Genomic DNA, 25,842 nt, shown 5'->3' on the forward strand with positions numbered 1-25,842 from the left:
AAATCTCTTCTTCAGGACTCCAGTCCCAAACGGCTTAGGAATTCCATTGGCAACATCATAATGTCAACATTCCAAGGAAGTCCAGAGCCCCCGGAATCAAGGACTAGGATGCCAGAGAAAGGATGGACCACGATCCTTGTGAATCCTGGGATTTGGTGTAAGGGCAAAGGCTAAGAAGCCGGAAGTGAAGAGAGAAATCCCGTCCACACTGCTGAATCTGAGCACCATCCGAAGAATGTCCCGTTTCAGTAACTGGAAGGCCTGCCAGGTCAGCAGAAGCTTGATGCCATTTGACAACATCAGGTAATCATCCGTCCTTTTCTTCCTTTATGTTGCTGGAAACCCTTCCTTTATGTCACTCTGGGTATCGGTAGCAGGGCTGTCCTTAAGCAGAGGGTTAAAAAAGCTCCCAGCTGCAGCAGCAGTCCTTTCAGCTCAGTTCAGTCGCTCAGTCGTGTCCGACTCTTTGCGACCCCATGGACTGCAGCACGCCAGGCCTCCCTGTCCATCACCAACTCCCGGAGTCCACTCAAACTCATGTCCATTGAGTCAGTGATGCCATCCAACCATCTCATCCTCTGTCGTCCCCTTCTCCTTCCGCCCTCAATCTTTCCCAGCATCAGGGTCTTTTCCAATGAGTCAGCTCTTCACATCAGGTAGCCAAAGTATTGGAGTTTCAGCTTCAACATCAGTCCTTCCAATGAATATTCAGGACTGATTTCCTTTAGGATGGACTGGTTGGATCTCCTTACAGTCCAAGGGACTCTCAAGAGTCTTCTCCAACACCACAGTTCAAAAGCATCAATTCTTCAGTGCTCAGCTTTCTTTATAGTCCAACTCTCACATCCATACATGACCACTGGAAAAACCATAGCCTTGACCAGACGGACCTTTGTTGGCAAAGTAATGTCTCTGCTATTTAATATGCTGTCTAGGTTGGTCATAACTTTGCTTCCAAGGAGTAAGCCTTTTTTAATTTCATGGCTGCAGTCACCATCTGCAGTGATTTTCGAGCCCCAAAAAACAAAGTCTGCCACTGTTTCCACTGTTTCCCCATCTATTTGCCTGAAGTGATGGGACCAGATGCCATGATCTTTGTTTTCTGAATGTTGAGCTTTAAGCCAACTTTCTCACTCTCCTCTTTCACTTTCATCGAGAGCATCTTTAGTTCTTCTTCACTTTCTGCCGTGAGGCTGGTGTCCTTTAACAACATAAATAAGAAAAGCGTGTTGTTTTTGTTGTTTAAATTGGATGTCTTTGCGGTACAGTAGAGGGAATGTGAACATTTTTCTTTCCATATTAATTTCTTTAAAAGTTATTAGAATAAAAATAACTAGGTAAAAGTCCTTGTAGTAGGTGAAATGCATTCATCACCGTTTATCTGACTCAAGGCGGCTTCAAGGCCACCAGTGAAAAGTGAAAGTGAAGTCGCTCAGTTGACTCTTTGCAACCCTGTGGACTGTAGCCCGCCGGCTCCTCCGTCCATGGGCTTCTCCAGGCAAGAGTACTGGAGTGGGCTGCCATCTCCTTCTCCAGGGGATCTTCCCGTCCCAGGGATCGAACCTGGGTCTCCCGTGCTGCAGGCAGACGCTTTACCCTCTGAGCCACCAGGGGAGCCCCAAGGGTCCTAGGCCAAGGGTCCCAGGCCAAGGGTCCCTCCTAAAGAATCCCTCTTGTAAGGAAGGCTCCGAAAGGGCTTCGAAATTTACCCAGAGCACAGCGGTGTGGAGAAAATGAAATCATTCGCCACTAGCTTCTTGCTCTGGAATTCCTGGTCCTCCTGATGGCCAAGAAAAATCAAAACTGCCCATGAAGGGGACCTTCTGTTCTAGTTTGAAACATTTCACCTTGAGATGAGCTCAGCTTCCTTCGGGTGAATGAAGAGTCAGCTCAAAGGCTGTTTCTTCCTCTGTCGAGGGGTCACTTCAGCCGCCCCTTCCCAACCAGGCGGGCACACGGCCGGCCGGGGTCCTCCGCTGCGGGCCGCGGTCTCTCGGCGCCTGGGCGGGGGCTCGCTCAGGTGCAGCCGCTCTCACGTCCTCGTGGCGCCCTGCGGGCCTCTGCCGAAGCCCGAGTCCCCGCGGCCCTCAGATCACCAGGTCCCCGTGCAGGGCGGGCCCCTGGCCACAGGGCTGGGCCGGGACCGAGCGCTCACCACCCCGGCGACCTCTCGGCAGGGCCAGAAGGGCCCCGGCGCCCAGGGCTCTGCCTCCTGCAACCCCGGCAGGCGCAGGGGGCCCGGGGGTGGACCGCCGTGCGCAGACTCCCGAGAGTCCGACGCCCCATCACCCCGCCCCGGTTTGGTTAAGTCGGGGAGGAGACGCCTGGCGAGGAGGCGGTGTCTTCTCGGGGACACGCCCCCAGGGGAGGTGGTCTCCACTTCCTCTTCTGATTGGGGTGGGCACCTCCCCGAAGCCGTTTCCTCCACCTCGTCTGCACTACGGCTTTTTTAAACTTGGTTTTCATTGGAATATAGTTGCTTCACAATCCTACGCTGGTTTTTACTGGACAGCAGCGTGAATCAGCCCTAAGTGTACACACATCCCCGCCCTCCCGACCCTTCCTGATCTCCTCCGGCTCTTTATACCTTAAAGGAAACCCTTTTTTGTTTTTCCATTTATTTTTATTAGTTGGAGGCTAATTGCTTTACATCATTACAGTAGTTTTTGTCATACATTGAAATGAATTAGCCATGGATTTACATGTATTCCCCATCCCAGTCCCCCCTCCCACCTCCCTCTCCACCCGATCCCTCTGGGTCTTCCCAGTGCACCAGGCCCGAGCACTTGTCTCATGCACCCAACCTGGGCTGGTGATCTGTTTCACCCTAGATAATATACATGTTTCAATGCTGTTCTCTTGAAACATCCCACCCTCGCCTTCTCCCAGAGTCCACAGGTCTGTTCTATACATCTGAGTCTCTTTTTCTGTTTTGCATATAGGGTTATCGTTACCATCTTTCTAAAGTCCATATATATGTGTTAGTATACTGTAATGGTCTTTATCTTTCTGGCTTACTTCGCTCTGTATAATCGGCTCCGGTTTCATCCATCTCATTAGAACTGATTCAAATGAATTCTTTTTAATGGCTGAGTAATATTCCATGGTGTATATGTACCACAGCTTCCTCATCCATTCGTCTGCTGATGGGCATCTGGGTTGCTTCCATGTCCTGGCTATTATAAACAGTGCTGCGATGAACATTGGGGTGCACGTGTCTCTTTCAGATCTGGTTAAAGGAAACCCTTAAGCCTTTGGAAAAGCCCTTCTCTCTTCACAAAACCTGGTTTCTACCTTGCTGTGAATTCTTTGCCAACGGGAGATGAGGACTTTAAAATTGACTTCACTCTCTCTGCTTTCTGCTTCAATAGCCCTAGTTGTCCCCAGTTCAGTAGAAGCTACATCTGCTGATGACTTACTGGATGTAGGCTAAATCAAAGCGGCTTTACAAAGTTATGGGAGCCAGGCAGGGAACAGGAAGGAACAACACAGAGCCAAGGCTGGTGACCATGTAAGCATCACCACCTAGAGATGTGAGACCCGATCGTCTGAAGCGGGGTTACCAAACCCAGACACAAAGTGTGGAAAGAGAGCAGCTGACCTTCAGTTCAGCTCCCCAGGTGGGTCAGCGGTAAAGAACTCGCCTGTCAATGCAGGGGACACGGGCGGTGCAATAAACGGGGGCTTGATCCCCGGGTCAGGAAGATCCCCTGGAGGAGGACCCAGCAACCCACTCCAGTCTCCTTGCCTGGAGCATCCCACGGACAGAGGAGCCTGGCGGGCTATGGCCCACATCATCGCAAAGAGTCAGATGTGACTGAAGCAACTTCACGCACGCATGTAGGCTTCTGCTGAGATGTCAGGAGGCTCGAGACAGCCTCCCAGGGAGGAGCCAGCCCAAGGAGTAAGTACCGCCATCACTTTCCTCCCTTCTTCTCATCCCCCACTGAGCATCCCATCCGCCTAAACGAACCGGACGCCAGAGGCAAGGGCTCCCCTGATAGAATCCAACCGGCAGCTACAGTGGAAGGATGGACAGTGGACAGGCTGGATGAGATCCAGTCTAAAAGCTTTTCCTGAAACAGCATGGGGAAGGGATCAAGTACAAGTTGATGAAGGAGAAAATCCCATCTGTATTTTTCAGAGATATGATCTCCCTATAACATCTGCCTGTCATATCCATAGTTCGTTTCTACCAGTGTCTGAGTGGCTGCTTCATCCATCTAAGTATGGATTTCAACCAGATGCCCACTGATCTGTGAAGTGTTCTGGTGAGGATAACTGTAGCTGGCCCCAAGGGCTTTCCACATGCCAAGCACTGTGGGAAAACTTGTTATTTCCTCTTCGAAAGAAACTTCAGGGGTAAGACTTATTATTAGCATCGCCTTTTTACAGATGGGGAAACCGAAACTAAAAGAATTAGAGAATTCATCCAAGGTCCTACGAGCTGGTCCACAGCCCGTATGAGATAAAAGGCCAGGCTCTCCAAGATGGGTGGGCTTCCCAGGGCTCAGTGGTAAAGAATCCGCCTATAACACGGGAGACACGGATTCTCTCCCTGGACCGGGAAGATCCCTGGAGAAGGAAATGGCAACCCACTCCAGTGTTCTTGGCTGGAGAATCCCATGGACAGAGGAGCCTGGTGGGCTACAGTCCACAGGGTCGCAAAGAGTCAGACGTGACTGAGCAACTAAACAAGAACAACTCCAAGACAGGCAGGAAGCTGGGCAGGACACACGGGACCTTAGCATCAGCTTCTAGATCATAGCGCTGGTCGCCAGCTGGAGCCAGATGGTTTTTCAAGAGAAGCTTGTAATCCACGTTGCATAGGAAAGTTCCCATTTCTTGTGCAATTTACATTTTTTGTTCAAAGTGATTTAAAGTATACAGTCAGGAGATCCAGTCTGCAAACCTCTGCTCAATTGTAACAGAGAAAATCCAAAAAAAAGAAAAGAAAATCCACCCCAGGACCCCCGCACCTCCCCCGCAACACACACACAACTGCAGTGCTTGTCAACAGCCTTTCAAGAGCTGCAAACCAGGAATGTTTGTTTCCTGTCCAATAGACAACCATTGCGTTTGTAAGTTTGATAATAAAAATGTGATAGACAATTTGTGGTGACTAGTATGAACTGTCTCATGCTAAGAACTTTATATGTGTCATTTCAGTTTGTCTTCACAACTACTCTGCAGTTTACATTTATCTCATTACTCACGTCTTCCAGACAAAAACAGAGTTCAACGATATTTTCAGAAATACTGTATGATATCACTTATATGTGGAATCTAAAAAGTACAACAGACTAGTGAGCGTAACAAAAAAAAAAGCAGACTTGCAGATGTAGAGAGCAAGCTAGTGGTTCCCAGTCGGTAGAGGCGGGGAGAGGTGAGACAGGGGTGGGGAACTAAGGGGTACAAACCATTAGATATAAATAAGCTACAAGGAAAAAAGTAATAAAAGAAGATACAAGGATATCCTGTCCAACAAGGAAAATATAGCCAATATTTTGCAAAACTGTAAATGGAGTATATCCCTTAAAATTGTGAAGGACTGCATAGTACTCCTGCAGTTTGCACAATATTGTGCAACACTTACGGGGTTCCCAGGTGACTCAGAGGTAAAGAACCTGCCTGCCAATGCAGTAGACGTGAATTCGATCCATGGGTCAGGAAGATCCCCTGGAGAATGAAATGTCACTATTACACTTGAAAACAAAAATGCTTATCACAGTCCTCAAGTCTTAAACTAGATGACCGTAGAGCTTAGGACTTGATTGAAGCTCTCTGACTCCCAAAATTAAGCCTTTTCTACCAGAAGTAGAAGACTTTCCCCTGCATGGCTCTGAGATTCTAGGCACACACTCCAGAAATCCGCTGGGACAAGTTTTTCTTCCAAGTGGGTCACCAGTGATAACCGCAAGTGAATGCATTTTGCAGTGCAGGCTGCTCACCAATCGTTCAAACATCACACTCCCTAAAAGCACCACGGACACCTTTAGAACCAAACAGAAAGTGAGATAAGCAGGGTAGAGCATGGAACAGCCTGTTCTCAGACGCCAGCAGGCTGGTGGAAAAATAAACAGAATCTGCTGAAAATTAATAGGAAGGCAGAGACCTATTGAAGAAATGTTAAGAGGAGCCTCTGTGCTTTTTTTCAATCCCTGATGTAGAGAGAAAATGTCATTTTTAAAGAGTAGCTTTAAAAAATGGGTTCCACTTGCTGAAACTGAAAGGATGACATTAAATAAGTAGCTTGGATCATCCCCACTAGGCTTTCCTGTGGCTCAGATGTAAAGAATCCGCCTGCAACACAGGAGACACTGGCTCAGTCCCTGCGTTGGGAAGATCCCCTGGAGGAGGAAATGGCTCCCCGCTCCAGGATTCTTGCCTGGGAAATCCCATGGACAGAGGAGCCTGGTGGGCTACAGTCCATAGAGTCGCAAAGAGTCTGACACGACTGAGCGACTAGTTTCCCTCTGAATGGCTTGTTCTCGACCAGTGTGTTTTTCGGGGGGCACACTGCGGCACGCAGGATCTTAGCTCCCCAACCAGGGTTCGAACCTGAGCCCTCTGGAGTGGAAATACAGAGTCCTAACCGCTGGAGTGCCAGAGAAGGGCTTGAATGTCTCGCTTTTATCATTCAGGCCTCAGATCCAAATTCTCTTGCCCGAAGGAGTAGACCACTCAATTCAGAAGGGTGCTGTTCAGTCACTCGGTCGTGCCCTTTGCGAGCCCGTGGACGGCAGCATGCCAGGCCTCCCTGTCCCTCACCACCTCCTGGAACTTGGCCGAGTTTGTGTCCATCAAGTTGGCGATGCCGTCCAGCCGTCTCACCCTCTGCCACCCTCTTTTCCTTTGGCCTTCAGTTTCCCCAGCAATTCCAAAGGGGACCCTCACCATGACTTTCTCTCTCCCTCGTTTATTTCCCTTCCAGCACTTTCCACGAAGGACAACTGCTCTCTCTAGCTATTCACTCACCGACTCTCTTGTCCACCAACACCCTAACACCCAACACAGCATCTACAACATCCCAGGGAACAGAAAACAAGTGTTGGATAAACAGCCACAGGCCCCGGCCTGCAGCCCCAACAAAGCATACCCCAGACTCACAGCGGAGGAAGCCGTGTCACCGCCGCGTGTGTGAAAGCAAACAGCCAGTTCCACTCATAAAAATATGCTTTCAGTTAAGATCACAGGAGATAGTTTCTAACTGATTATGCTGAGCTGAGAAGTGAGATGCAAAGATAATAAACACATTTAATTGAAAACAGATGGAAAGCAGTCCATTCCCCCTTGGGTGACTTGACGGAGGGCCCTTAGACTACTTTTCTCGCCAGCATTTTATGAGCATAATTTTACATGCCAGAACACACGTTCTCATGAGGGGACATCTCTGCCCCCCCAGCAGTCACTCGACGGTCAATCCATCTTGACAAGGAGTCCTGAGGGTCCATGCTCATTTGCATTTCTGCCCAGGTCTGGTTACTGGTACTGCCCGGCTCCGACTTCATAAATAAGAATCTGTAACAGAGGGACACGATCTAAGATCCTTGAATAGGGCACCAGAGACACTATAATAGCATCTTTATTGAGTGTCGATTTCCTTCTTGTGCCAAAACACGCCTCCGGGTGATAGGTTCAAAGGATACAACTTAATAGCAAAGCTGGAGGGTTTTGATGATCAGACACGGAGCAGATGTCCCTTGAGTACAAGAATGTTGTTTTTCTAAACAACTACCCGGCAACTCACAACGGTGCAGCACACACACTGCTGAAGCTGCCTCTTTGCGGAGGAGCAGCCCAGAAGCCCCTTCAGAAACCAAGGTTAAACTCACCAAAGAAAAGCCACACACTTTTCCACGGTACGGAGAAAATTCCAGTTGCCCGTCCAACCTCAGGGAGGACAGTTTGGTGGCTGGTGGTAACCCAGGGCTCCCAGAGGGACACAGTGTTGCTAAATCTTCACATTCTCTTCTAATTGTCACGTCCAGGCCGCTGGGTTTCAGATGCTACTTCTCTGGCTTTCAGGGAAGAACTTAAGCTCGCCAGAGACGTTACCACTTAGTGCTTCTTCAGATGGGCTAGCCACAAAAATGAAACGCAAAGCCATGTCCTGTTTTCTGAGCCGTTAGTGTAGCTGGACACTCTTGACGAATCTCAGATGCAACTTTCGTTGGTACAAGCAGCACCCGGACTCTCTGCTCCTGGCTGACTCTGGGTGTCACTGTGGCTCCGGGAGGTATTAATCATGCCTCCAACTCTCTCTCCCACATAGTTCATGTTTTTAACCTACTGTCTTTTATTCTCCTCAACCTTTACCCTATATTTTGCCCTGTGCCCATCCATCATCCATCATCCATCCATCCATCCACCCACTCACCCACCCACTCACCCACCCATCCACCCATCTGTCCATCCGTCCATCCATTCACCTGTCCCTCCATCCATATGAACTGAGCGTCTGTCTCTCGCCAGATGCAGTGCTACATGCTGGGGATGCACTGGTGAACAGGAGAGAGTCTGAGACCTCATGGAACGTCATACCTAATAGTGGAGACAGGCACGAAGATGGCCCATTTATCGCACTTGCGGTCATTACTAGGATGGAGATGCTTGAAAGGGGCTGGGACCAGAGGGAGGGCAGGTCTACACGGATGGGCGGGAGGCGGGAGGTGTCATGGACCCCCTCATGGAGGACGTGACAAGGAGGAGTCCCCAGGAGGATGGGAGCACAAACGAGGAAAGGGGGAAAGTGTGACATTCGAGGCAGAGTGAGAAACACAACCCGAGGCGCAGAGACCCGCAGCCCCGGGATGCTCAGCGCCAGGGTGGGGAGGGGCGGGGAGGAAGTGGGCAGGGCCGAGTCGGGAAGCTCCTGGTGCGTCTTGCCAAGAGGGATGACTTGGAGGTTTGAGGGTGACCCGAGAATTGTGTTTGGTACTCCCCCAAAATAACCTTCTTTTCAATTGGTCTGCCTGCAATGCAGGAGATGCAAGAGACATGGCTTGGATCCCTGGATCAGAAAAATCCACTAGAGAAGGAAATGGCACTCCAGTGTTCTTGCTGGGAAATCCCATGGACAGAGGAGCCTGGCAAGTACAGTCCATGGGGTCGCAAAGAGTCAGACACAACTGAATAACTAAATAACAGCAAATATTAAGTTTACCCCATAAAAATGAAATACTAGCTCTTAAAAGTGTTCTGACTTATAAGAACTTTTCTTTCATTCATATACATGAATGTGTATAGTACGTATGTGTACACACACACGCACACACACACATACACGCACAGCACACACACGCACGCACACACACGCACTCATGCTCTCCGAGCACCCTGCTACTTGGGGACAGGACACGCCCACTCATCTCTCCCTCTACTACATGCAAGGATAAGGGAGTGCATCCATCCATTTTCTCTCCAGTTTGCATTCTTTTTCCTGAAGCTAGGCTTTGCATTCATCACCTTCCTCTTAAGCCCACAGGCCGGGCCCCACGTTCAGGGGCAGTTGACGCCCTCAGAGTGTCGGCGCTGATGGGGGTTTTGTGTTTAGAGCGCCCCGTGAGAGGAGGAAGGAGAAGAAGAAGGAAGCCCTGTTTGAAGAGCAGCCCCGGCCCCTGGGTCAGAGGCTGCCAAAGGGGGAAGGGGCCCAGATCGCGGGCGACAAGACCAGGGACGCGGGAGCTGACAAGGCTGTGGAGGATGGCACTCCTCTCGGCAAGAGAGACTCCCGGAAGGACGCCAGGGGTAAGGCCAGCCATCCGGGGGCATCTGCAGGGGTAAGACCAGCTGTCCTGGGGAACATGTGGGGGTAAGGCCGGCCGTCCTGGGGCATCTGCGGGGGTAAGGCCAGCTGTCCAGGGGAACCTGCTGGGGTAAGGCCAGCTGTCCAGGGGAACCTGCTGGGGTAAGGCCAGCCGTCCTGGGGCATCTGTGGGGGAAAGGCCAGCCGTCCTGGGGCATCTGCAGGCTTTCTTCCATTTCAGGAACTGGGGCTCGGGTGTGAGGGTGGAGCTGATGTGATGGGACCCAGGGAATGGAGGTGGGGGGGTTGAGGTTATAAAGTGCAAGTCTGCAGAGTGACAGTGCTCAGGACATAGCATCCAACCCCAAGGCTCTCACTTCTGCCTTTAGGTCAAACCGGGGTTGGGCAAAAGCGGACGGCTCCCAGGGACATCGACGGCCAGGCAGGGCAGGAGGCTCAGTGGCCAGACCGCAGGTGCCGCACCTGCAGGGAGAGAGTCTGCTGCTGGCCAAGGACACGCGAGCTCTTCCCGACACGCTGCCTTCACATCTGGGAGCTGGGCTCTTCCCGCAAAGCAGGGACCGAGCCGGGCACACCCCATTCAGGCAGGAAGAGCTCGGCTGCCAACAAGGCATCCTTCGAGACTGGAGGGCAGGGATGTGCCTGGTGGTCCAGCGGAGAGGCAACCACATTGCAACGCGAGGGACTCAGGTTCCACTTGCCGTGGGGCTGCCAAGCCCACCCACCGCGGGGAAGATGCCCCAGGATGCAACGGAGAGCCGACACAGCCAAACATTTAAAAACAGAAGAATGGGGATGCGTCCCCTCGTGCCAGCGGCAGACACCAGAGCGGGGCTGCAGCCAGGAGCTGGAGCTCAGAAGAGAGAGGAAGACAGGCAAGTCCTCTTCGCATTTCCGCCTCCTGCTGTAGCCGGAGAAGCCGCACCTTCTGCAGAATCGCGCACGGGATGGTTCTGCTTGGTGTGCCTCCAGGATGCAGGAGAGAAAAGCGGGGGGTGTTTTTAAGGTGAAAAGTTATCTCCAAGCCTCACTTACTAACTGGATGGTGCAATCCTTTCTGATCATTAACTCAGAGCTCTCAGTTATTCCGAGTCCCAAACAGAGTGACAAATTCCAGCTGCCAGAGCCAGGGTTACATAAATCCTCCTGACTGCCTCCTGATCCCGCTCACACAGAATCAGGAAGGGGTCTTAGGGATGCAGACCCGGCTCACGTTTTGCAAATCGGTTTCTAGTCCCTAAAAGTCTTCTTGGTGTCAGCCACGTGGAAGCCAGTGAAAACTGTGAAGATGTGAACAGGTAAAACTGAGCTTAGAAAGCTTTTGCAAGCTTTGCCAAGTCTGGTCCTGCTCCCCAGCACTGAAACTAGTCCTTAAGAAGCTCTGTGGGGGAACTTCCCTGTGGCCCAGTGGCTAAGACTCCTTGCTCCCAGTGCAGGGGGCCCGGGTTCAATCCCTGGACAGGGAACTAAGATCCCACATGCCACAACTAGGACCTGGAGCCACCAAATAAATAAATAAAAACAAACATTTAAGAAAAAAAAGGAAGACTTGTGGGAAAGGGAAAGAGGAGAGATACAGCAAAAGTAGGAGAGAGGAGACAACTTATCTTAGGCTAGCAACACTTTGAAGCAAAGCAAGTGCAAACTCTTCGTCGCCAACGGAATTCAGAATGAGTGTCAACTTCAAAGGCGCAGGAGACAGACATCTGGCTCCTCTTGTCTCCCAGCTCAGAGGCCTTCTGAGTCTGCACATGAGCCCACAGCGTCCAGACCCCTGCACGCGGCCGTGTTGATTCTCCCCTAGGCTTCCGACGTTTTCTTTCATATTCCCCTCCAGCTCTGCTCAGAGATCAAAGGCCTGGCGTCGTGCACCAACCACGCGCACAGCCAGCTAAGTGACAGGCACTTTGGGAGCGTGTAGGGTACAAAAGTGGGCTCATTCTGTCATTCGCTGACTATGTGGTGAGCACCCTCTCTGCTCCAGACAGTTTCAGGTGCTGAAAACACCTCAGTGAATACAAACCAGAGGAGATCATCCACAACACAAACGCAGAAATCACTCAGATGAGAGACGAGGGTAGCATGGACCTGAGTGGAAGCAGCATCAGAAAGGTCCCGCTCTGAAACAGGTGGTGCTCAGGGAGGGAGTTCAAACGGAAGCCCATACATGCTGGGCTTCCCAGGCCCCTCCGAGGGTAAAGAATCTGCCTGCAGTGCAGGAGACCTGGGTTCGATCCCTGGGTCAGGAAGATCCCCTGGAGAAGGGAAGGACAACCCACTTTAGTATTCTTGCCTGGAGAATCCCATGGACCAAGGAGGCTGGTGGGCCACAATCCACTGGGTCATGACGAGCTGGACAGGATGAGTGACTAACACTTTCACACGTTAAATATTACTGTATGTGCCTAGGTGCTCTGTTGATAGACTGACTTTATATGCATGATTAATGACATAAAATATATAATTTATACTTTATCATTAAAAACAGCTTCCTAGGTGGTTCAGTGGTAAAGACTTCACCTGCCAATGCAGGAGATGCAGGAAACGTGAGTTCAGTCTCTGGGTCAGGAAGATCCCTGGAGGAGGAAATGGCAACATATTCCAATATTCTTGCTGGGAAAATCTCACGGACAGAGGGGCCTGGGGGGCTACAGTCCACGGGGCCACAAAGAGGTGGACACGACTGGTCAACTGAGCATATAATTAAAATAACACACTAATGCAGAGAATGCAGTTATGGACCATATTCTATTCTCCAACTCTTCTCCAGCCTCCCGGAGCAGTGTGGGCAGAGGGAGAATTTGAATGCCACTTTCTTCTGCATATGGTCCCATCTGGGCTGAATCAATAACCCCAGGAGGTCGGGGCTTGGTCCCTAAGTGGGTGGTGGAAGCTACGGAAGCCGTCGTGGGAGCCTGCAGTTCAGGCTCTGCCGTGTGAGCCCAACTGTTTCTTACTGTCCTCCCACTTGAAAGTGATTAGGACTTTCTTCCATTTGGGGTTTTTTTACCCACTTCTGTCCCTGAAAGGCTCCGGAAATTACACAGCAAGTTTTCCGACAGATGCTCCTACAAGCAGCCGACAGTCCCTCACAGCTGCCCAGCTGCCCTCCCCACATGTCGCAAGCCTGACGTGGCACAGAGGAAGGGAGACTGAAGCCCACGGCCCTGCCGCCTCCGGAATGCCCAGCTCCAAAGCCAGCTTGCCTTTCACAGCCTGGGGAGGCGCCCCTAAACCACCAGGGGTTCTGCCAGGCAAGAGATCCCGGCAGGAAATACCCAGGCATGTAAGATGTCAAGTCGGAGTGGTGGGGAGGGGGAGACGGAGAAATGTTCCAGAAGAAACGGGATTGCTTGGAAAAGTGCGGTTTCCGAAGCAATTTTTGGAAACTTAGTGCAGAGAATAGCGGGAGCGACTGCCTCTGGGGGACTGGCGGGCACTCCCCAGCCCTGGACTCACATGCGGCATGAAATCTGAACCATGGCCTTTGCGTTCGACCGCCTCTCCTCGGGGGTGTGTGAGGAGATCTGGAAGACTGCAGATCAAAGGAGCACTCGCTCCAGCATGTCGGGGCCAGGGAGCACAACTCTCGGGCCAACACTGCACTTTCCGTCCAAACGTGCTCGAGACTAGATGGCTGAGCTGAGCATGGCTCGGTTTTCTCGGAGAAGAGCAGATGGTTGAATGAGAAAGGAGAGCAGAGAGTAAAGGCTCAGAAGGGGTGAAGGTCCACCCCTCACACATGGCTTTGTTCACCTCAGCCCACATCCTGGTGCCCTGGTTCTTCTTGGGCAAAATGGAGTTCATTGCACTCAGCTTGCGAAGTCACTTCAGTCGTGCCCAATTCTTTGTGACCCTATGGACCACAGCCCACCAGGCTCCTCTGTCTATGGGATTCTCCAGGCAAGAATACTGGAGTGGGTTTCCATTCCTTTCTCCAGGGGATCTTCCCCACCCAGGGATCAAACTCGGGTCTCCTGCATTGCAGGCAGATTCTTTATCATCTGAGCCACCAGGATGGGACCAGAGTAGATGATGTAGAGGAGAGTGGCGTTCAAATTCTCCCTCTGCCCACACTGCTCTAAGAGGCTGGAGACAAGTTGGAGAACAGAACGTGGTCCATAAATGCATTCTCTGCAGTGGTGTTTTTTTTTTTAACCAAACCTCACCCAAACCCGCCTCCCTGCAGCTTCCTTTGTTGGTTCTAGTTTCGTCCACAGGGTCTGGTCAGATGAGCTTGACCCCTGTTCTTCATGGCAGCCTTCAGATATTTGAGAGTGACTGCATGTCCCCCACCAGATTCATTCATCTTCCATCTAACCATTCCCACTCCTTTCAGTCACGCCCCAAAAAACAAAGAGTGTTTTAGGGTTTCCACACCATCGTCACCACTCTCCTCTGAAGGAGCCACAGTGGGTCCAGGTGCCCTTAAGCTGAATTCAAGGATTCACCTGTGATGAGACCAAGAAGAGAAAACTGGGTCCATTCCCTTCTTGTTCCAGATTCTATGTCTACTGATGCAGGCAGTGGCCTTGCAGACAGGTTCTCAGTCATTCAGTCATGTCTGACTCTTTGCAACACATGAACTGTAGCTGCCAGGCTCCTCTGTCCTTGGGATTTTCCAGGCAAGAATCCTGGAGTGGGTAGCCATTTTCTTCTTCAATCCATTCACACAGTTCAGTTCAGTTCAGTCACTCAGTCATGTCTGACTCTTCGTGACCACATGGACGGCAGCATGCCAGGCCTCCATGTCCATCACCAACTCCCGGAGCTTGCTCAAACTCATGTCCATTGAGTCGGTGATGCCATCCAACCATCTCATACTCTGTCATCCCCTTCTCCTCCTGCCTTCAATCTTTCCCAGCATCAGGGTCTTTTCCAATGAGTCAGTTCTTTGCATCAGGTGGCCAAAGTATTGGCGTTTCAGCTTCAGCATCAGTCATTCCAATGAATATTCAGGACTGATTTCCTTTAGGATGGACTGGTTGGATCTCCTTGCAGTCCAAAGGACTCTCAAGAGTCTTCTCCAACACCACAGTTCAGAAGCATCAATTCTTTGACGCTCAACTTTTTATAGTCCAACTCTCACATCCATATATGATTACTGGAAAAAACATAGCTTTGACCATATGGACCATTGTCGGCAAAGTAATGTCTCTGCTTTTTAATGTGCTGTCTAGGTTGGTCATAGCTTTTCTTCCAAGGAGTAAACGTCTTTTAATTTCATGGCTGCAGTCACCATCTGCAGTGATTTTGGAGCCCAAGAAAATAGTCTCTGTCTCCATTGTTTCCCCATCTATTTGCCATGAAGTGATGGGGCTGGATGCCATGATCTTAGTCTCCTGAACATTGAGTTTTAAGGCTCACACAGCAGGCAGAAAACTTTTCCTGCCACCTGTTTTCCTAAAGCTTTGCAAACTAGGAAGTGTTTTCCTGTTTTTAACTGGTTGACGAAGAAATCAAAAGAGGACTATTTGGTGACACAGAAGAAAGACATGAAAGTCAGAATGTAGTGCCCGTGAATAAAGTTTTAGCGGGACACAGTCAGCCCCACCCACTCATCTGCATATTTGCATACTGTCTGCGGCTACTCTGGTGCTGTGATGGATGAGATGGCCCACAAAGGCTTAAATGTTTATTATCAGGCCATCGGCGGAGAAAGTCCTCCTTCCTCCACGCTCGAGTCAAAGAATGATCCTGCACAAAGGCAGAAAAATGTGAGGCATACTTAAGTCATCCTTTAATAAACCAAATTAAATGACTATGTCAGAGCCCCTAAGAACCTTCTCTACTCAGTTAAAGCCCCAGAGCAAGAATCAACTCAACCTGTGTGGCCTCAACTCACGAACAACGAACGTGGCCTGAGACACGTCCACCGAGCTGGTCACATTTCAGAAAAGCAAATCAGAACATCGTGACCAGGGTTCCGTGGTTCTCCCAACAAGTGCTTCTGTTCTGGGCTCTGGGATGAGGTCTGTTTCTTTCTCAGCTGCACAAGCCTCTTCCTTGTTAAGCTGGGGTCAAACACGGACAGATCGGCCCAGGTCGCGGTGGGAAGGAAGGGGTGAGGTGCCGGGGTGCTCCCGGTGCCCTTCCTCTCCTCACCCCCCAGGAACAGACTGGAAGCTGCCAGTCCCCCTGGGACCTGTTTACCCACCTTTGGTCTCGAGTCTGAGCTCCATGAAAGCCCTGGGACGAAGCTGGGAACTGTCTCCTCCGACGACAAACAGGTTCCGGATACACGACGTGAGATTCCCGGGGGTCCCTTTCCTCCTTCGTCCTTTGCAGATGGAGCAGTGAGAATGGGCCCCGTCTGGGGTGAGCTGAGCAGAGTGCTGAGGCCAGTACAAACCAGAGGAGCAGGAGCGGGTGGTGTGTGTCCCTCCTCACGTCCCCGTCCCACCCGGACACCTCGTGAGACCCGGGCAGGGGAGAAAGGGAAGCCCGAGTGCAGGTCCTAGCGCGCCCAGCACGACCCTCAGCAGGGGCCCTTACAGAGAGAAAAGAAAACCCTCCAAACCGGGCCGCCTCCTGGTGGGCCTAATAGTTTCCTCCACGTCAGGCCTACTCTGCTCCTCCTCCCGCCGAAGCAAGCTTACAGCTACCAGAGGGAAAACCCTGGTCGGGGGGAGATAAATCAGGAGCTGGGAGGAAGTCACACTACTGTACGTAAGACAGACGACCAGGGACCCACTCTACAGCACAGGGAACTCTGCCCGACAGTCTGTGATAAACGTTAGGGGGAAAGAATCTGAAGAATAAAAAGGTGCATGTTTACATATAACTGAGGGCTTCCCCGGTAGCTCAGATGGTAAAGAATCTGCCTGCTATGCAGGAGACCTGGGTTCGATCCCTGGGTCGGGAAGATCCCTTGGAGAAGAAAATGGCAACCGACTCCAGTAATTTTGTCTGGAAAACCCCACGGACAGAGGAGTCTGGTGGGCTACAGTCCATGGGGTTCAAAAGAGTCGGACATGACTGAGCTACTAACACTTACGTGTAACTGAATCACTTTGCCGTACACCTGAGTCTAAGACAACGTTGTAAATCAACTATGCCCCAAATAAAATTCTAAAATCATAATAATCTGCCACAGAGGCGGGTGGTGAGCGGCGGGGTCATCACTAGAGCTTGTGCCCTGACCCTCCAGCCACTGACCCACTGACCCACTGACCCAGTGACACATGAGGGGTTAGGTTTAGTGTTGGTGGGGGGGCGGGGTTGCCCCTTTGATCTGCATCTCAGGGATGCAGAAAATTAAGAGAGGTGCCCGGAAGCCCAACTCATGCACAAGAGGCGTGAACGAGAGCCACCCCCTCTAAAAAGCCCCTGCCTGGTCTCGCCGTGAGCCCGAGGCGCTCGGGAACCTTTGTTTCTTGGGCTCCTCACCAGGTGCATACGGCCCGCCTGCCCCAGCAGGGCCCCTTCCAGAACTTCATGGACCTGAAGGCGGAGAAGAGGCTGGCCGGCCGCAAGGAGCGTCGCAGCCGCTTTGGAGACATCAACACTCACAAGTGTTATCAGTTTGGACAGATTTTCTGCCCTTTCCAGGCCCTTGCCACCACGGTGAGCAAACTTTTCTTCTGCTTTCTTCCATAACTTCTTTTAGTGAGAACCGGGACAAAACCCAGGGCTTCCTTCCTTTGGAGGGATACATTAGTCAGTTCTGGCCACAAAACAAATTACCCTAAAACTCAGTGGCTTACGCTGGCAAGCATCTACATTTCTTCCTCGCTAGCTTAAAGAGAAATATATTCATTCCACTTTTTCTCACTGCAAGTCCACAGGGTAGGAGAAGTAAGAATTGAGAATAATCCCAACTATCACAAAAGACTAAATCCAGTCTACCTACAGGTCTGTGACCCCAGATTTAGGGAAAGAGCTGAAGGCAGGTGGCCACGGTTGTGTTCAGAAACACAGCCATTTCCAGAAGAGGAAGAGGCCTGGGGAGAGAGGGATCTTTTGTGATAAAGGATGATGGTGCTGGTTCCTTCTTCCTCACCTGTCACCTTCGGGACCCAGGTCAATTCAAATCGGACTGTTCCGGGAGGCAGGTCCTTGAAACTCTTGCTGTTACGTCTTCATGGTACTTTGTAGAGTTGCAGTCTTAGCATTCTAAAATTTGAGCATGTGAATCACCTGGGGGACTTGCCTGGTGGCTCAGCGGTAAAAAATCTGCCTGCCAGCCCAGGAGACACAGAGATGTGGGTTCAGCCCCCGGGTCGGGAAGATTCCCTGGAGAAGGAAAGGGCAATCCACTCCATTATTTTTGCTTGGATAATCCCGTGGATAGAGGAGCGTGGCAGGCTACAGTCCATGGGGTTGCAAAGAGTCAGACGTGACTTAGGGACTAACACAACAACGAAATGAACCACTTGGGAAGCTTGGTAAAAGTGTAGATCCCCCAGGCCTGTGCCGTTACCACACAGGGCGTCTTGGGTGTCTTGGACGGGCCCTCAGAGTTTCCCTTTCTGATGAGTTCTCTATGTCCCATGTTCATGTATCATCACTCAGCAGGGCTTCCCAACCCCGCTCACTCCGTCAGTGCCCCTCTGGCTGATGGCCAGCATGCCAGGCCGCCTGTAACCCGTTCCCAACTCCATCATGTACACTGGAGCCCGGGTCAGAAACTTCTACCCATCGGCAGTTCCCATACTTCCCTGAACTTCACAGTCGCCTGGGCAATCACGCTCCTCCGCATCTTCCCTCCCCCAGAGCAGAGATCAGAAGCTCTGGGGGTGAGTCCCCAGCAGCAGCATGCTGTAAAGCCCCTCTGGCAGGGTGGCCAGTTCACCCCAGTTTCCCCAGGACTGACTTGCCTGGTTTTCCTGGAACTTCGTATCTTTTAACACTAAGAGTCCTGAGTCCCAGGACCCCACAGTCCTAGTTTTAAAACGGAGTATCTCAAGTCCCTGGAACTCACGCAAACCGTGTGGTTGGTCACCTGTCCACTCGTGACTCCAAGGTGCAGCCACTCAGAGAAGTCTGCACTCCGACCTTCGCGCGCCAGCCCCAGCGCCTCCTCTCACAGGTCACTGCTGCCCGTCTTCCCAGCCGCTGACCAGTATCCCCTGCGGAGGGGCCACGTGCCCAAGCCAGGCATGCTGGAGCACCCAGACATGGAGTTTCAACCCCACCCTCAGGGAGGGCGAGCAAACTGAGCCACATGCTTCAAACACAAGCAAAATGGACCAGTAATAACAGCGGCGCCATAAACTGATGGGCCCAGAAGGAGATGAGGGCTATCTGAGCTAGAGATGCTTCCTGCTAACCCAGCGCCGCCCCCACGCCCCTGAGGCCTTTCTGAAGTACAGAGTCTCTAGGCGGGGGTGATGTGTCTCGGTAGGGACGGCCTCTCAACACGCAGGGTCACCTGGGAAGAGGGGATCCCTGTGAGCTGAAGATAGTAGGACCTTGTGCGGACTCCTTAGTGTGGGGCAGGTGTGGTGCCAGAGCCCTCACGAGGCCTTGCGCTTCATGACCTCCATCATATGAACATCATCCGCGTTTTATCCACGAGGAGACAGAGGGCAAGACGTTAAGGGATTGGCTCGAGACGGCTGCCAGTCAGAGCCAGAGCCGGGACGTGAGGCTGCTGGGCCGGAGCAGGTACCCCCGGCCCCATGCTCTAGTCTACTTTTTTTTTTAACTGAAGTACGTATATACAGTGGAATATTACTGAACCAGAAAAAGAACCAAGTAATGTCAATTGAAGCAGTCTGGATGGACCTAGAGATTACTGTACTAAGTCAGACAGACACAAATACCATATGATATCATTTATATGTGGAATCTAAAATCTGATGCAAACAAACTCATCTGCAAAACAGAGGCAGACTCACAGATGCAGAGGACAGGCTCGTGGTGGCCAGGGTCCGGGGCTGGGGGCGGGGACTGGGGGTCTGGGGTCAGCGGGTGCAAACGCGTGCACAAGGGGTGGTGGAGAGCAAGGCCCCCCTGGGCAGCACAGGCAGCTGCTGCTTTCACGTTTTCAGTGTAGACTTTTCCTTCAGTGTTGGAGTATAACCGATGAATAGTGTTGTCACGGTCTCCCGTGGGCAGCCAAGGGACTCGCCATGCACGTGACAGGGATGCATTCTCCCCTGACTCCGCTCCCACCCAGGCTGCACACGAGACTGAGCGGAGCTCCCCGTGCTCAGCAGCAGGTCCTCGTTGGTTCTCCACTTTAAACAGAGCTGGGTGTAGGTGACCATTCCAAACTTCCTACCCTTCTCCCCATTGTCTCCCCCCAGCCGTGAGCAGGGAGCTCCAGTGTGGCCATTATTCTCTGCCCGACAGGAGATGCGAAGACTGGTTTTCCCTCGAGAGCTGCCCATGAGCCCACACATGCGGAGACTGGGCATCTCCTGCCCCGCTGCAGGGAGTCTTCAGGACGTACCCTTGCCTTCCGCAGAACGGGGCTTGGGCAAGGACGCCAACAGCAACGAAAGGGAGAGACCATCAAGCCACGTGAAAACACCTCTATTCCCCCCAATAGTTAAGGCAGCAAAATCTAATGACAGGAAATAATAAACATCGCAAAACTGCATTTTGGCCTCTCGCTGCAAGGCTTTGGATTAAAACGGCTCCCCAGGACTTGAAAATCGCTCATTCTCTAACCCAACGTAAGGCATTCCATCAACATGCCTCTGTGAACAGTCTGGGAAGGATGACCTACTTAGAAGCTGCAGATGCCCAAAGAGAACCGAATCCTCCACGAGTCCACTTGTCTCAGGTCTCCGAAAATACACAGGAGGAGGTGGGTACAGGTCAATGAACCAAGGGCCCCACTCTTTCCATCCTTCTGGTCTACCAGCACCAGAGTGTTGTATGGTGACCTTGGGGTTAGCTCTGTGTGGTCACAAAACACTTGGCACTGCACCAACACCACATCCTCACAGGAGCACATCTAACCCCGAAAGGCTGAAGTTTCTGCCCACGTTTCACACACACACACACACACACACACACACACACACACAGCCAGCCAGAAGGAGAACCTCCCCCAGCGACCGCTGAGCAGATTTCCCAGCAACTCTCCTTGGCAAGGATGTGGCTCGCCCATGCTGTGACCACAAGGGAAGCTGGGAAGACAAGTATTGGATATTTGCTGGGGGCAAGTTCTGCCATTAGGAAAACTGCTGATAAGCAATGAGTGTCTGCTACCCTGGGACACTCCCTAGTTTGCAGCTCAGACCCTTGGAGTGAGACATTCCTACTTAAGCTGAGTGAAGACCTGGCTTCTTACGGTTTCTAAGCATGCATCCTAAGGTTGCTCTTCCATGTTATTTAGCTTTCATTTTTCATTTTAAAAGTAACATATGTTTATAATAAAAGTTACTCAAAAATACAAATAAGAAAGGGCTTCCCTGGTGGCTCAGTGGTAAAGAATCCTCCCACAATGCAGGAGACTCAGGCTCAATCCCTGGGTCGGGAAGATCCCCTAGAGTAGGCAGTGGCAACCCGCTCCAGTGTTCTTGCCTGGAGAATCCCGTGGACGGAGGAGCCTGGGGGGCCACAGTCCACGGGGCCACAGAGAGGCGGAGAAGACTCAGCCACTGAACGGCCACAATAAAAAAGAAAACAACCACCCAAGTCCCAACACTGAGCGACAACCAGCATTTGCATCTGGAAACTTTTAGATGGCTTTTCAGTCTTTTGTTTTTATTGTTCTCTGGGCCTGCATCTGTTTTCCAGACTTATTTTCTGGCTGCACCGCAAGGCATGTGAGATGTGAGTTTCCCGACCAGGGATCCAACCCATGCCCCTGCACTAGAAGCCCAGAGTCTTAACCACTGGACAACCAGGCAAGGCCTGCCTTTTCTGCAGTCTTGACTGGGTTGCTTTTTGCCACCACTGCCCAGCACCTCTCAGAGAGTTTGCATTACAGCTTTGTCCACAGGCACGCGGTCTACCCTTTCCTTTGAACTTTTGACTATACTAAACAACTTCCCCCAAAACTAAAAACAAAATCTATTCCTTCTTTATTTGTGAACTTTAGCCATTTTTGCTGATTCCCAGAGCTTAATTTTTTCACATCAGCAAGCTTATTTCTGAGCCACAGGACATGCACGCATGGCACGGTCCCCTCCTCTCCGGCACATGCCTCCTTCAACCCCAGGCAGACAGCTCCCTTTGCAATGACGCTGATTAATTCAATTGTCTACTTGTTTTTCCTCTGACTGCTGTGATTCACGATGACATAGGCAGAATTAGCCTTTCCCATCTCTCTTAAGCCAGGGATTCACACACTGTGGCTCTCAGGTCAAAGCTGAGCTTCCTGGTTTTTTACATAAAGTTTTACGGGAAAGGCAGACACATGCACTTGTTAGCACATCTTTTACTGTGGCTTTGGGGCCACAGCAGCAGAGCTGACCGGTTACAACTGTGATTCTACAGTTTAGAAAGCCGAAAATATTCACTCTCTGGCCCCTTACAGAAAAAGCTGTCTGTTCTTTCTTAAACCAAATTCCCCTTTATGATTTCCAACTAAGGGATTCTACTTGACTTATTTCCACTTCGTAAAAATATCCTTGAAATCTGGAGTCCATGACTACGTCCATCGACCAGCAGAGGAAGTCAGGAAGGTATCCAGGTCTCTTTCTAGGAGGACGTGGGGTGGACAGCTCTCTGATTCTGCCCAGCGCACTCTGCCAGCACACAGGCTAGGCTGCTATCTGGTGAAGAGACCATCCTGTGTGTCTCTGCATGACCTGATGGTGTGTGGAGAAGCTTCTGTCTTTCTCTCCTTTTATTCTAACCATGAGCCACCACTTCACACCGGCTTCCACTTCCAGGCAGAGAATTCCATACAGAAAGACCGGCTTTGTATGGATGCCAGGGAGGGTTTAACGTCAGCTACCCCACCTGGGCACTCTGCTTTCTTTTATGCAAGGTGCAAACTTCCACCTGGACTCAAGCAGAGATACAGCTCCGAACAATCACAGTGGAATGCAGGGAGAGCTTGAGACCCAAGGAGGAGACTGCCCACACTTAGACCACGTGCCCAGGCATGAAGAGGAAGAACGATGAGTGAAATTCACAACTGACAATGAATCTGCTTTACATACATCTTTGCAGAAACCCATTAATGCACCGAGCGAGATCTACACAGACAGTCCTAGATCTGCTCTAGGACTTGAGCAAGGCAGGACTCAGATGAAAATAATAAAAACCACACCACCAGCGTATCCTGACTAATTACTTTGTTCTGCACACTGTATTCAACGATTCTGTGGGGCTTCCCTAAAAAATTAGCATTATTTACCTCCTGATGACTTGGGCTTCCCTGGCGGCTCAGAATCCGTCTGCAATGTGGCAGACCTGGGTTAGATCCCTGGGTCGGAAAGATCCCCTGGAGGAGGGCATGGCAACCCACTCCAGTATCCTTGCCTGGAGAATCCCATGGACAGAGGAGCCTGGCTGGCTACAGTCCACTCGCTCAAGCAGTCAGACAGGACTGAGCGACTAAGCAGAGCGCACAGCATATCCCCCGGTGGCTCAGTGGTAAAGAACCTGCCTGCCAACGCAGGAGACACTGGGGTTGATCCCTGATCCGGGTAGATCCCACAGGCAGCGAGGCAAGTAAGCCCGTGCACCGCAACTATTGAGCCTGTGCTCTGGATCCCGGGAGCTGCAACTTCTGAAGCCTGTCCACCTAGAGTGCGTGCTCTGCGACGGGAGACGCCTCCGCAGCGAGAAACCCGCGGCGCCGCAACTAGAGAGGAGCCCCCAGTCTCTGCAGCCAGAGCCAAACCAGCACAGCAATGAGGACCCAGCACAGCCGAAAATAAATAATGAAATTACATACAACTTAATCCACACTATTATCCCCCTGAATTAATCCACCATCATCAAGGCTGAGAAAACTGACCTTTAAAGAGATTATAACGGCATCAGGCAGGCACTGGGTGGGCAGCCTCGCAGCCCAGCCGCGTCCCCCCAGGCTTGCCCCGCGCAACAGCCCCATTAGCATTGTGTATCTCACACACTTGTTTAGAAACCACCACACACGTCCCTACCCACGCCTGCCCTGTGGTTTATTTGTCCTCTGCTCTTTCCTACGCTCTCTTGATATAATAACCCCTGCACACGCGACGAGTGTTAATGGAGTCATCTGTCACTGCTGGTAGATAACATCTTGCAGTTTTCCCTCCCTGCTGCCTCCTAGAGCTGATGCCTCAATGTGAGCGCTTCCCCTCCTGGCCTTGGAGGGGGCGAGGACCCGGAAGGGAGACGTTGGGCTTTTAATAGCAGGGTGCCCATGGAAACAGGGCCCGGGGCGAACAGGCAGAGAGGAGGGGAGCTCTGGGTATTGCCAGCAGCTTCGAGCTGGTTTGGGAGAGCTTGGTCACTCAGGACGGGACAGCCTTGGGCGTGACGCCCGTGCGATGTTGAAGAGTACAGCTCCTGGTGAACAACCTCGGTGTGATTGCTTAGGCCTGAGCGTCCGCAGTTGCAAGGCTTTCCCTGGCAGGCCCCAGGCCAGGCCTGCTGGCAGTCACGCACCGCTGACTCTGAAGGTTCCCCTGGCCTGCTGGCATTCCACACCCTCGTCTCTCAGTGAATGGGCAGAGGGGATCGGCTCCAGGACCCCCTGCGGATGTTAAAATTATGGGATGCTCAAGCCACTTACTCAAAACTCTCTGCTTGTAACCTTCACACACTCTCCTGTACACTTTAATCATCTGCAGATTAATTACAGCACCTAATATACTGTTGACACCATGGGAACAGTTGGCCGTGGGGGGAAGGTTGCAAATTCAAGTTAGGCTTTTTGGAAGTTTCTGGAGCCTTTTCGCACAGTGAGTTGAATGCAAGGATGAGGGATCCGCAGCAACAGAGGGCCCACGGTGCTCGCAGTCCCAGCGCTGGCGCTTCCTTCCCTGGTGTCTCTCTGCAGCCTGGGCAGGAACGGGCTTCTTCAGGAGCTAGGCTTCCTCTTGGGACAGAAGCGGGGAGGCCCTTGAGACCCTGTCCCCACACTGACCCAGGACACCCCGCTCACTCCCCGCCGTCCCCTCCCTGGCCATTCCTGAGCCAGCCTCAGGGTCCCCTCGCAGAGACACGACCCCTGGCCCACTCTGATCCAAACTGCAGGGAGGAAGGTGGGGCGGGGTCACCCTTTTCTGAGGCTTCTGACTGTTTCTGGGCCGGTCGCAGTCGTGTTTGAAGGCTTCTCTCCCACATTCTCGGCATCTGCCCTGGATCAGGGGCTCAGCTCCCCGTGGCTCCCAGAGCTCACGGCAGACGCGCCCGCGGCCCTTCTCGGGATAGAAGGGGGGGTGACGGGGAGCCTGGAAGATATCCAGCGCGTAACGGGTTCAGGACAGTAGCCGCCATGGCTTCCTCCTCACCTTTTCCAAGGCTTGATTCTAAGCCTCGCATCCAGACCTCTGTGCGCACGTGTGCGCACACGTTTGTGTGCACATGTGTGTGTGCATGCACACGTATGTGAGTGTGTGTGCACCATGAATTCAGGGAAAAACTGACTACAGCCCTCAGTCTGCGATGCCCCCCGCCCCGCCCCCCAGAGAACCCCACCTTTCTCTCTGATGCTCACATTTCTCCCCAAAGTGGAGAAACTCTGCTGCCCAAAGTGCGGAGCTCCCGTCTCGCAGACAAGGCCGGCCTGGGGAACCTTAACCACCGTCTCTGCATAACTGAGCCCCAAGCTCCAGGACACAGATCTAGCAACAAACTGCTATCACAGAGCTCTGTTTTTCCTACAGAAAGAGCAAATGACAGAGATCTACCATATGGCAGAGGGAACTAAACTGAATAACCTGTAGTGGAAAAGAATCTGAGAAAGAATATATAGATATAATAAGGATATGTATATATTTGTCTATAACTGGATCATTTTGCTATACACCTGAAACTAACACAACATCGTAAATTAATATGCTGTGCTGTGCTATGCTTACTCACTCAGTCGTGTCCGACTCTTTGGGACCCCATGGAGTGTAGCCCACCAAGCTACTCTGTCCGTGGGGATTCTCCAGGCCAGAATACTGGAGTGGGTAGCCTCTTCCTCCTCCAGAGGATCTTTCCAACCCAGGAATCGAACCCAG

At 51.7% G+C, this 25,842-nt stretch overlaps 1 protein-coding gene and 1 long non-coding RNA gene across 4 annotated transcripts; one reads left to right on the forward strand and one right to left on the reverse strand.

Annotated features, from left to right (window-relative positions):
• LOC110126184 (uncharacterized) lies at positions 1-25,523 on the forward strand. Of its 3 annotated transcripts, none has more exons than XM_020875694.2 (5): positions 1-303; positions 9,557-9,750; positions 15,882-16,015; positions 17,162-17,335; positions 25,346-25,523. In XM_020875694.2, exons 1-5 carry the CDS (start codon positions 236-238, stop codon positions 25,412-25,414), a joined length of 639 nt encoding a protein of 212 aa, XP_020731353.2. In that variant the 5' UTR covers positions 1-235; the 3' UTR covers positions 25,415-25,523. The 3 variants fall into 3 exon arrangements, with proteins under 3 accessions (XP_020731353.2, XP_020731351.2, XP_020731354.2); XM_020875692.2 differs by lacking the exon at positions 25,346-25,523 and adding an exon at positions 20,069-20,318 and having other exon boundaries at positions 2-303; XM_020875695.2 differs by lacking the exon at positions 25,346-25,523 and adding an exon at positions 20,023-20,161 and having other exon boundaries at positions 2-303.
• On the reverse strand, positions 7,238-11,595 carry LOC139039210 (uncharacterized). The gene is made up of 2 exons (XR_011492526.1): positions 8,433-11,595; positions 7,238-7,521 (listed from the first exon to the last, which is right to left on the reverse strand). It is a non-coding gene; the product is annotated as an uncharacterized lncRNA (long non-coding RNA).
• Positions 25,524-25,842: the final 319 nt, after the last annotated feature.

This window comes from Odocoileus virginianus, chromosome 17 (genome assembly GCF_023699985.2).
Source record: "Odocoileus virginianus isolate 20LAN1187 ecotype Illinois chromosome 17, Ovbor_1.2, whole genome shotgun sequence".
Classification (NCBI taxonomy): Eukaryota; Metazoa; Chordata; class Mammalia; order Artiodactyla; family Cervidae; genus Odocoileus; species Odocoileus virginianus.

What these genes read in the sequence shown, in the direction of transcription:
- LOC110126184 (XM_020875692.2), top strand. Translation starts at nt 236, where the DNA reads ATGTCCCGTTTCAGTAACTGGAAGGCCTGCCAGGTCAGCAGAAGCTTG. An exon ending in ATGCCATTTGACAACATCAG is followed by an intron (nt 304 to 9,556) that starts GTAATCATCCGT and finishes TTTTGTGTTTAG; the next exon opens with AGCGCCCCGTGAGAGGAGGA. An exon ending in ACAGGTTCCGGATACACGAC is followed by an intron (nt 16,016 to 17,161) that starts GTGAGATTCCCG and finishes GCTCCTCACCAG; the next exon opens with GTGCATACGGCCCGCCTGCC.